Source organism: Corapipo altera, unplaced genomic scaffold (genome assembly GCF_003945725.1).
Source record: "Corapipo altera isolate COAL_440 unplaced genomic scaffold, ASM394572v1 23b, whole genome shotgun sequence".
NCBI lineage: Eukaryota > Metazoa > Chordata > Aves > Passeriformes > Pipridae > Corapipo > Corapipo altera.
The window spans coordinates 7,174,231-7,185,453 of NW_020884885.1; the positions used below are offsets into that span (position 1 = coordinate 7,174,231).

Genomic DNA, 11,223 nt, shown 5'->3' on the forward strand with positions numbered 1-11,223 from the left:
AGAAGGAGTTCAAAATATAAGTCTGAAACAACTGGAGTTCTTGGTGAACTGCATCCACTGGCAGGTAACTTGATCTGCAAGTACATTGGAGGCAAGTACATATTTTGCTTTTGCTGAGAAGCACTATTCATATGGTTTAAGTGATACTAGTTTTTAGAAGTAGTTACAAGTTTGCTTTTCTGTTACTGGAAGTGGTTTCTACCCTTACAGTGACAACAGTCCACTCTCTCTTCTTCCTATCTGGATCACAATTCAAAGATGTGTGCTTTGGCAGTTGGAAAGTGAAAAAAGGTGAGTGGTTGAGGATTGGGCAGTAGTGTCCTCCAGCGGAGGCAAAAATGCTGCAGTCATTCAACCATTCATTTGGGTCAATTTATTTTTATATAAGCACATATATAGCATTATATATATGTAAACAGAAAATAAATACATACAGAGAGGAACACTTGGCATCAAACAAAAGTATAAGCTAGATAGATGCCTCCCTTTTACTCTCAGCTAGATGAGATCCCCCTCACAATCTAGCCAAGCATTTTTCCCTTTGAGCAGTGCTGACTATTGATGCAAAACCATTAACTTCTCCCTAATCTTCCAAAACTAGCTGCTCTTAAATTTTTCATGATATATGTTTTTTATAAACCTCTTCAATGAGAATATGCTTTTTCAGAAAAGAAGCAGAGTGGGATGCAAATAATGCCAAAGTCCAGTCCCCTTGCAAGGCTGGATTGAGATTGCTGTTGTGTAGTAAGAAAGAAAACTTAAGTATCAACATATTCAAGGGCTTCTTTCAGATTCAGGAGAACAAGGATGGCTCACTACACTCCTCAGCCTAAGGAGCAGCTTACCTCTCCTCCTACTTGTTGGGGAAGTACTTTCTAGGATGTACAGACGTATGCAGAAATAGTTTTCTCTCTCCTCTTTTTTACCTTCAAAACTAGAAAGACCCTCACAAACTTTCAGAGCAGCAAGAAGCACTCTGTGATGGCCAGAACCCACTGCCCATCTATGTGGCAGTCAGCGTCCGGGACAGTTACAGCACCAATGATTTCAAAGGTAAGGATGGTGGTTCAGACCATGTGAGGCTAAAACTGGCATCTCAGTTCCTGTGATTTCATCTTCTCCGCTTGGTAGCACTTGGAGAAAACAATCATGGTGTATTCTTTTGCTTTTTGGAGAAACAACCTTCACTTCCATGCCTTACAATTTTAATATAAGGGGTTTTGGGAGCAACACTTAACTGTCTAGACATACACTGTAGAAATTCTGCCAGAAATGCCATTTTTGAAATATTATTGGACCTACCTAGAATGAAGACTATTGGAATTATCTGAGAATTGTTTTTTCTTAATTCCCAGTTATAGTTTCAATATGAATAATAACCACATAGTTATGATAAAGTTTGGGAAGGTTTCCAACCTACTCCCTACTAAATCTGTTTCTTCTCTCATTTTTTTGGTTATTTTTTTTTTCCATGAGGGGAAGTAGATGAGGAGAAGAAGCAGAACAAAAATTAAGTTTTCATTCACGCTGCAGTTATATCGGACAACTGCGCTTCATTTGGAGAGGATATCCAATAAAGTCAAGGACTAATTCCCTCTTCCTTGGTACAACACACAAAGAGTAGAATTGGTCTCTTATAAAAATACAGTTTCTGAAGAGCTCAGTACCTGTCTTTGTACATAAACAAATTATTTAAAGGAAGTTAAATTGACTGTATTGGTAACAGTGGAAGTATTGTCACCTAGATGTGGTGTATGGAAAGGCAGAGCAAAGCCTTGTACATCCTGGAAAACCCACAGAATGTGTAAGATCTGGAGACTTGCCTTGCTTCCAGTGTGCACTTTCTGCCTTAGGTAACACCATCATTAACAGTAAACTGCTCCTGCCTCCCCATTGCCACTGTGTCTGAGCTCAGCTGCCTGTCCTGGAGAGGGTCATTTATAAGCGAGGCTTTGAAAATTCAACGTAGTAAACACACAGTAAACACACAGTAATCAACGTATACCCTAGCTGCCCCTCTCTCCACACCCATGTGGGAGCCCTCTAAGTGTCCCATTGTGGCTGTATTACAGAGTGGGTGGAGTTCACCCCCTACGAGGTGGGACTTCTGAAGTACGGCGCATTCGTTCGCACAGAGAATTTTGGAAGTGAGTTCTTCATGGGACGCTTGTTAAAAAAGCTCCCTGAATCCCGCATCTGCTACCTTCAAGGTAATGTATTGCATTGTCCTGTCACAGAAGCACTTTGGAGGGATGCAACGCTGTTAACCAGAGGGTAGATATTTCTGTTCTAACATACTGAACACTGCTATGATATTGCCTGCTAGGAAGTGGGAACGGTAGTCTGCCCAAAAAAATACAGTAAAAAACCTGAAATCTTATTTCAGTTTCTTGTCACTGTCTTGGTAGATGAGATATCTGTGTCTTTGAGACAGAATAGATGAGGCTCCTTAATTCTTTCCTTGTAAGGAATATTTCCCACTTCTTTGGTTATTCTTCTGATTCCTCTCTGAATGCACTCCAACTTAAGGCCAATTGTAGTAGTCAGATTTAAATTTAAAATGACAGATGAAATGATGGCACTGTGTTTTGTCAATAAAGCCACCAGTGCCCCAGTGGGGAAGCAGAGAGGGGCAATCCTCTCTGGGTGGAGAAAAGAGTGCACAGTGGAGCTAGAGTCCACTGCATCTGTGAGCCTTTACAAGCTGCGGTGTGAGATCTTGTCATATAAACCAAACATCTGAAGACCCAGTTCATTTCACTTTGAAAAAATTCAGGGTGTGTGTAAGGTGATCAAAATATGTGAAGAAAAAAAAGCTGGAGTAAGAAAGACAGGAATGGAAAGGATATGTTTGTGTCATATAAACTCTTATTTTGTCTCTTGAGTGAATCGTGTCTTTTCTCCTTTACTTGTCTCACATTCTCTTCTCTCTTTACCATTAGCAGAGCCATGCAGTAGGTTAGGCTCAAAGCTGTTGGTAGCATGACCTGGCACAATGCCATAGAAAGAGGAATTTAACAGTGTGAAACTTCAGAAATATTTGTATTAAGCCCATTAAAAAATGAGGCCAAGAGGTCAAAATAGAAGGAAAAATGCATTTTCTTGTTATAATGTGTCCTTGTGTTCACTAATTCCTTTTACAGGTATGTGGAGCAGTATATTTTCTGTGAACCTGTTACAAATATGGGGACTTTCCCACAATTCAGAGGACTTCTGGAAGAGATGGACACAAGACAGAATAGAAGAAGTTGGTGAGAAGTTATTAAGCCTTTCATTTATGGACATTTAGGCATTTACTCTTCTGGATAACTTTTGGCATCATCGTTTCAACTATGTTGAACCTAGTATCATAGGATCTTCCTAAGAGATAGCAACTTCTCCTCATACTTTATAGACTAATAGGAAGGGGGTAATGAGAGAAAGGCTCCTGTAATCACAAGACTTACTAAAGCTCTACTGATTCTTTAAAAAGAAGTTTAAAAGGGGTCAGACATTTCTTAAGAAGTGTTTTGGCATTGCCCACTCTCAGCTACACAGAACCAAGAACCAGTGGCAGAGAATATGGTTATTTATGCTGCCTGTACAGAAAATAAACCTGAATATCAATTGGTAAATAATATTTCCTGGGGTTTTATTTTATTACTCAGTACAGTAATTAGTGCATTGGATTCATTTGGGCACAAAGATAAATAAGGCCCAGAGGGTATTTTGCGAAGCAATATAGGAACCATGATTTTATTGCTAAATCATTTAATATGTTAGTAACTATCATTACAGACATCCTGAAAAATACAGAAATACATCTCTGCAATCATAGAAACCACCAAGTCTCTCCTGCTGCATTGTCAGCCTCTTGATCCAGCAAAGCAGGTTGTGATTTCAAGAAACCACACCTCTTGCTGAAGTACGACAGGTACCCACCCTAAAAATTAGACATAGTTTCTGAATATGAATGCATGACCCAGGTTTTTCTGCTCTCACTCTGCTGATTAAGCACATGCTCATGCTGCCAGGAGTGAATATCAGGTAGCAGCTGTCACTGTTGCAATAGACCCCATGGTTGCTGTTGTTGCCCATCTGACTGAGGAGTAGCATATGCGTCAGCCCCATTTTCTCCATGCTTGCCTTTGCTTCTAATACCTTCCTGTGAGGACATGTAACTTTCCTTCTGACAGAACATTCTCTGAATTTCTTAGTTCCCAAGGTGTCTCTTTTCCAGGACTAAAGACTGCTTCTGATGAACCGTCTTTAGGCCAAAGCTTAAGACCATCAGTAGAGCTTTGTTCAGCAGCCACTCTTTTCCTTTGGAATAGGTTGTGTGTATTTAGTGAATCATCCCAGAACAGACTCTGTACACCAGGGCAGCCAGAAATGAACATTATTTAACAAGCACTTCACCAGCTTTTCTGCCCTCCTCTAGATGAAGACCCCGTGTTGCCCACAAGGCCCCATGAGCTGAGGACTCGCATGTACACTCCTCCTGGCCCCTTGTCCAGTGCCTTACGGGGAGCATTGACAGATCGTTTCTCTGTCGCCCAGCACCACAATTTCCTGAAGGGCTACCAGCTGCATAACAACTACATGGAGAATGAGCACTTTTGTCAATGGAAAGGTGATGGGGACTGGCATAATTTTCAGGTAGTTTCAGGGTGGACAATTTAGGAAAGAAGCCTGTCAGGCTTGGCAGTGGAAAAAAGCCTCCTGAGAGAATGCTTATTTTCTGAACAGAAATAAGATACTAAGACTTCAGTGTTGCCACTTCTTTTAAACGTATGTGTTTATTTGCTTGGCTGAGCCCTCTGCAGTCCAGACTGATAGGGTAGGCTTGCAACTGGCAGAATCAAATTTAAAGTGGCAGAGAGCAGAGTGAACATGGGAGAAAGCTTAATTTGGCAAGACTATGCCTCTAACTTCAGATGCAACTGGAACATCCAAGAAAATGTCACCTACGAGAGAAAGCGAGAAAGGAATGGGGTTTGTAGTCCAAAAAAGAGGGGACTGAGGGGGAGGCACAAATCCAAATGTACAAAGGATTGAGAATATTGTCTTCTCCAAATCAATGATAGATAAGAGATGAAACAATGATTGAAATTAAGCAAGGCAGATTTAGGTTAATCATCAGATGTAGCTTATTTGCACTAACGAGTATGATATGCTAGTGGAATATATTGCCTGGAAACTCAACACAGAAGATTTTTTAGAACAGGAGTTTAGGCATTTTGCAGTCCTACTGGCACCTGTTTGACAGTCCAGTAGTATGGCAATTAAATTGAACCAGGCCTCTGGGATGGTCAATTCCACTTTACACTTTTTTTTTGCAGTCAAAATACATGCAGATCAATTCTTATTCCGAGAAATATTTTCCTTTTAGACACTGTGCTAGACTCACGTCCCAACCAGCTGGTGCAAAATCCTGATCAACTGGGCATGATAGATGCTGGATTTTTCATCAATACCAGCAGTGCACCCCTTTTAAGGCCACAGAGGGAAGTAGATGTCATCATATATCTAAGTTATACGACTGGATCACATACATCGGTGAGGACGTTCTTGTTGCCATGTGTTGTGTTTCCTTTTACTTGTAAATGTCCAGCCTGTAACATTTAGAACTGCTGGTTATTTCAGCTCTTCAGTTTTTAATGTCTGCATTTTAATGTCTGTTTTTCACCATAGGGATTAATGTTCTTATTTCTTCCTGTCACTCCCAGAATCCTTTTCTGGCTTATGAACACATCAAATTATTCAAGGGAACATCAGCATGGTCTCTTCCAGAATGATGGAAAGAGCCTCTTCTGTTTTATGCTGACTCAAGCACGTTTCCAGACCCTGCACAGGAATATTCATAAAGATGAGGAAGTGATTTCTTCTGACTTAGAATATAAAAAGGGTTAAGTGGATATCAGAAGCAGATAATTTCTGAGCTGACAAAGAAGATGCTACAAGTAAAATTCAGTGACAAGCATCTTCCTGCAGAAACCCCAGATAAAGTTAATTAGCTGTCTATAAGGGCTTGCAGTAAAGAAGATTGGGCCTTTATATGTCAGAAACTGAGGTTAATTGGAAACTCATTATTAGCCATCTTGGCCTACCTAAAAAGTAATTTCTTTTTCTGAATGAGAACAGCTGCGCTACCCCTAATAAGCTGTATGTTGCATGAGACATATAATTAATGAAGTTTAATTTCAATCTCATTCATTGTTAGATAAAATTTAGGAAGAAAGTTTGCTAGAGTTTAGGAGAAAATTTTTCTGCTTGATAGTGTCCACTATTAGATGGTGCAGAGTAAATAACGCAGTGCATATTAGGACGTGGTATTTTACTAAACATTTTAGGGAAAAGATACGGTTTAGCCTATAACTTCAGACTTTCTCAGTAAACTGTCAATCTCAATTAACACTGTGCCATAATGCCCGCACAGGTAGAGACATAATTGCGCATTTAAAATTAACTTTCTTATCTTCTGGCTTCCAGGTACACAATAAGATGCCTAAAAGATTTTCTTGCTATCGTTTTCTTTTCTAGTTAATTCTATACAATATATTAAACACAGCTCTTTTATTTGCTAAAACTCATGCTTTACCCTAAACTTCTGCAAATTGCTTCAATTTTTTGAAAAAAGCATTGTCCTGGATGAATTCTCCAACTCTAAAGTTTTGTTTACATCTTGTGATTAGAAATGTTGTTACTATCTTCTGTAATTATGTATGGAATAACTCTTGATAAGAAAGAACTCACCCCATGGATCTGAGTCACTAAACCTTAATACTAGATGACAATTTGGGGCCTTTAGACAACAAAGTTGAATTTCATTGCTGACCATGTCTGTGATCTTCCAGTCTCTAGATAAGGCGTGTAAATACTACTCAGAGCAGAAAATCCCATTCCCAAAAATTTCTTTGACTGATGAAGACAAGAAAAATCTGAAGGAGTGCTACCTCTTCCATGATTCAGATTTGCCAGGATGTCCGATTGTGATTTTTCTTCCCCTTGTAAATGATACTTTCCAAGAGTACAAAGCACCTGGTAAGTTACAAGTAGTGGCAAAGCATTAAAAAAAAAGACAACACTGCCTGCTTCCCTGACTCAGATGGAGCCTTTTTCTTTGTTGCTGGCTATCTTTGCTGGCTGGGTTAATGGGGGACCTGTCACTCTTTTTCTTCCAGGCCACATGCTTTGTATTCCTCTTCTTTAGCATGGATTACTAGAATGCACTTGTTCTGTTCCTTGGCAGCAGGGAGGTTAAGTCTAAAATTCTGCTTTTGTGGAATTTGGGCAACACAGGAAATGAAAAGAAAAAGGTGGATCCTGCTGGCATCCATCCAACCACAACTGGGATCACAGGAACTCTAAGTTTCCATATGTTTCTATTGATCCTTTCTCATTTAAATTCTATTCTCTTGCTAGCAACTTCTTCCTCAGCTGAGGTTCATAGAAATCCCAGCTGCTCAGAATAAGACCTGAAGTGCACCAGGAGTGGTTTTTAAAGTGCCCTTTCAGGCTGACATCCTTGCTGGATCCATGGCTTTAACGAGACAGATGTTTAGGAGTAAGCTGTAGATAACCATTACAATGCAATCCCTCACTTCTCCCTTCTGCCCTCACTTCAGGCCCACAATGTTCTCTTGACTAGGAGTGGGTATACATGACTTACATTGTTTGTGCATTTAAACCCTATGAATTTTCTTCTGGAGAAAAGACCCCTCTGAGTTTTTGTGGGCAGCCTGACACTGAATGAGATGAACATTATGTTACAGCAACAACAACTCTTTCTCTCCAGGTGTCAAGCGCTGTTGCTCAGAGATGGAGGGAGGACAACTTGATTTGACCAGCTGCTGCTCCCCCTACTGCATGTTCTCGGTCAGGTACACCGATGACAATTACCGCAAGCTGCTGAATCTCAGCGAATACAACATCCTGAACAACTCTCAGATGATTATGCAGGCCTTGCAGATAGCAATGCAGAGGAGAAGGCAGAAGATGTGCTGATTGCCCATCCAACTGCCCTTATCTTCTCAGAGGGGTTTTCATGCTCTAGGACACAGAGGGACATAGCTTTTTCAACACTGGCCATTCTGCACTACAGAAAGAAACTACCCCAGGTGGTGCAGTGGTTTGTTGAGGGTTTTTTTTATTCCAAGAAGTGGCATCTATAGGCAAAGATACTGCCTGAGAAATTTTTACATATGTTTTGTTCTCTAAAGTCAGATTGTCTGTAGAACATTCTTTATTGAAAATACTTGTTAGATTTTAAAAATAGAGTGTTTTAGGCCTAACTGATTATAGCATGTGACATAAAGGAAAATAATTTTTTACCACCAGAGTGCTGCAGTTATGCAACGCAGCCAACACACCTACAGGCCATAAGAAGGGAGTATAAACTTCTGCTCCCACAATTCTTCTTCATGGAACACAAGGTACAACCTGGAAAATAAAGAGAACCTGAGACACAACTGGAAGCTGGCACTGGATCCCTGGGTCAACTCTGTTTTGTGAGCATCCCAAAGAGCAACTACAGAGGTTGGAAGGAGGAAGGAGGGACTAGTGTGTGAACACAGGCAGCCCTATGAATTGCATCCACATCCTGGGCTCTGTTGGGCTGTGAATGAATTATACCTGATGGGAAGGAGCAACTTAGGAGGAAGTGGCATAAGACTTTTCACACAAATTTTTTTTTAAAGCAAAGGGTGTAATTTGGGCACATCAAAATTTCCTGTGAATTTATGTCAGTTTTGTTTTGTACTGAGACAGTATATAAAATCTCAACAGTTTATTTCAAAGTTTTCAAAATAAAACACCCTTAATTTTTTTTCCCAGTTGAATTACTTCTTATATTAAAATACTCTTCTTAAATTAAAAAGAAAAGGTGCTTGAAAATATTTTACTTCCAATAAATAATGAAAACTTTGTTGTCTTACTCAATGCAAACAGTTTCGGACATATGCCTGTCAACAAAACTGCTTACTTGTTCAATTCTGCCTGTACAAACTGTGTGGGAATGAATAAGTAGTCTGCAGCAACTAAGACCATCTTAAAACAATCTGCACAAACCATCCATGGGATCTAGCACAAGACCATAAATAATATTTGTTGTAGTTTTGCATTTTTAAACTTTCTTCCTCTTTCCTTTTATGGAAAGTATCTTTTTTGAACTGTTCTGAACTGTGCAGAGTGTAAAAATTATAAATCCATAATAACTTTCGCATTCCAGGAGCAAGTAAAATTAAAAATATACTTTGTTGTCCTAGCAACAACTGCAAAAATTTTGAATAAAGAGTCTCTTCAGTAAAAAAAAAAAAAAAATCTATCAACTAGATGTTATAATCTGTGAATAAAATAAACCAGGTTAAATGCTTGGGTAAGTTGAAACATTTCGTGTTGATATTTTACAAAAGATCTTTGTTTTGAAACATAAGTTCTTTTTAACAGACTGCCTACCTCGTCAGCCCAGGGAACCCAACCTGAAAATAACAGGTTTCATTTACACCCAAATAATATGTTTGGCTCGTTGCAAAATGACTCTTTGAGGATTTTTGTTTTGGCAAGAAGCAATGAAAAATTGTCTTACAAATTGGTTCACAATAACTTTTCCCAACACTTTTGTCATTCATGATATCAAACCAAACCTTACGTTTTTGTGCAACTTTAGCCTAATATTACAAGCCTAAAGATCACAGGATAAATATTAACATTCAAAACTTTAGGTTTTGAATGACTCTGAACTTCTGCTGATATCTTTTTTATTCTATGGTAGTTTCACTAGTCATAATCAGAAATAGGATGCTATGTGCTTTGCATATAACTCTGGGAATTGCCTCCATTTTTACTTGAAAATCCTGTTGTGAAAATATAAACACAGTTTTTAGCCATAAACTCATGCCGCCTCCAGTTAAGATGAAATGTTATTTACATGCAAATACTTTGTGTATACAGTACCAGACAATAAAGGCTTGTTTGCAAAATGAAAATTCTGCCTTGCTCCACATATTCAGACGTTTCAGTAGCATGCTCCAGGTTCACAGTGTGTTCCTTGTTCCTGGAAAACAAAACTGTTGTTATCTCTGCAATGAGCACACCAAATATTTGCTGTGAGCATTGTGGATAAAGGAATGTGTCAGAGACAGTTTGCAGGGGTACAGAGTGAGCCATGGTCCCTCCCTCCTGCAGGGGCTGTCTTTAATGTGGATTGCAAACACTATTCATGAAAATGAGAGCTATTTCACCCCTGGCACTGTGGGAGTTACAGCCTCAGATTCCCAGTCCTGGAGGACAGTCTGGTTTATAGCTTTGCCCTCCAAGGAAGTGTCATTATAAAGCATCATCTTTAACTATTACTGAAAGATTCCAATGTTTTCAAGGGTTTTCTGTGACCTAATGAAAAATGCATTTCATCAAGCTACATCATTGCAACTGGCACACAAATGAAACATGCCATATATGTAGACACAACCCTTTGTGGTGTTACGAAATACCGTAGCCTATGCCAAAAATTTATTCTACCAAGTTGACTGCGATGACTGTTGATGTTATTTTGCAGGGGAATATGCAAAGGGGAACTGGCTGGTGGCAGCATTTAACCGGTAAGCTCAAGAATACTCAGAGAATGAGCACTTTTTGCTCATAGACGATGTACTGTGGGAGCAGGGAAACAAAGGAAGCTCCTCCCCCAGAGATTTTGTCCTGTTTTGACCTGTTGTAGATGCAACAGTATTTGGCTGTCTTTTTTAATCTTCTTCTGGTGCATTGGGAGTCACACCAGTTTTGGTGGTATAGGAGTCAGCTGGGTGCTCACAGGGGCAGGTGTACTGCTCTGGCAGTGGTTTCACAGGTGTGATGAGGACTTTTAGGAAGGCAGCATATGGTCAGTGCTGAGTTTTGCCTCCGGCTGGCAGATTTCATTGGATCCTTTGTAGGCACTTAAACGCAGCTAGTTTGCAGCTGGAGTCAGTCTGAGCTAGAAAGTGATGCAGAAATATTCATGGGGGTGAAGCTAAGCTGAGGAAAGTAATTGCTTCAGGACTCTACATCTAAGCATGTAAGTAATAATAACACGCCATAAGAAATAAGAGGGAAGGAATACAATGACTTTAGGATAGACCCAGTGCTGCTGAACCTAGGTTGAGTAGATCTAAACCACCATGCAAATGTATCTGTCCTGCATGCCTAGACCTGGGATTGTAGGGGCATATGGTTCAGAAAGTCTTAAACTGTTTTTTGCAGTAACCT

At 39.7% G+C, this 11,223-nt stretch overlaps 1 protein-coding gene across 1 annotated transcript in view; it reads left to right on the forward strand.

Moving 5' to 3' along the window:
- The window catches only part of LOC113946639 (cytosolic phospholipase A2 epsilon-like), a 32,744-nt gene extending 24,758 nt beyond the window's left edge, over positions 1–7,986 (forward strand). The window contains exons 15-21 of the mRNA XM_027642234.1: positions 939–1,053; positions 2,073–2,210; positions 3,144–3,251; positions 4,421–4,612; positions 5,372–5,538; positions 6,837–7,023; positions 7,778–7,986. Coding sequence (XP_027498035.1) covers positions 939–1,053; positions 2,073–2,210; positions 3,144–3,251; positions 4,421–4,612; positions 5,372–5,538; positions 6,837–7,023; positions 7,778–7,986 — 1,116 coding nt within the window. The remainder of the gene's footprint in view (positions 1–938; positions 1,054–2,072; positions 2,211–3,143; positions 3,252–4,420; positions 4,613–5,371; positions 5,539–6,836; positions 7,024–7,777) is intronic.
- The last annotated feature ends 3,237 nt before the right edge of the window (positions 7,987–11,223 follow it).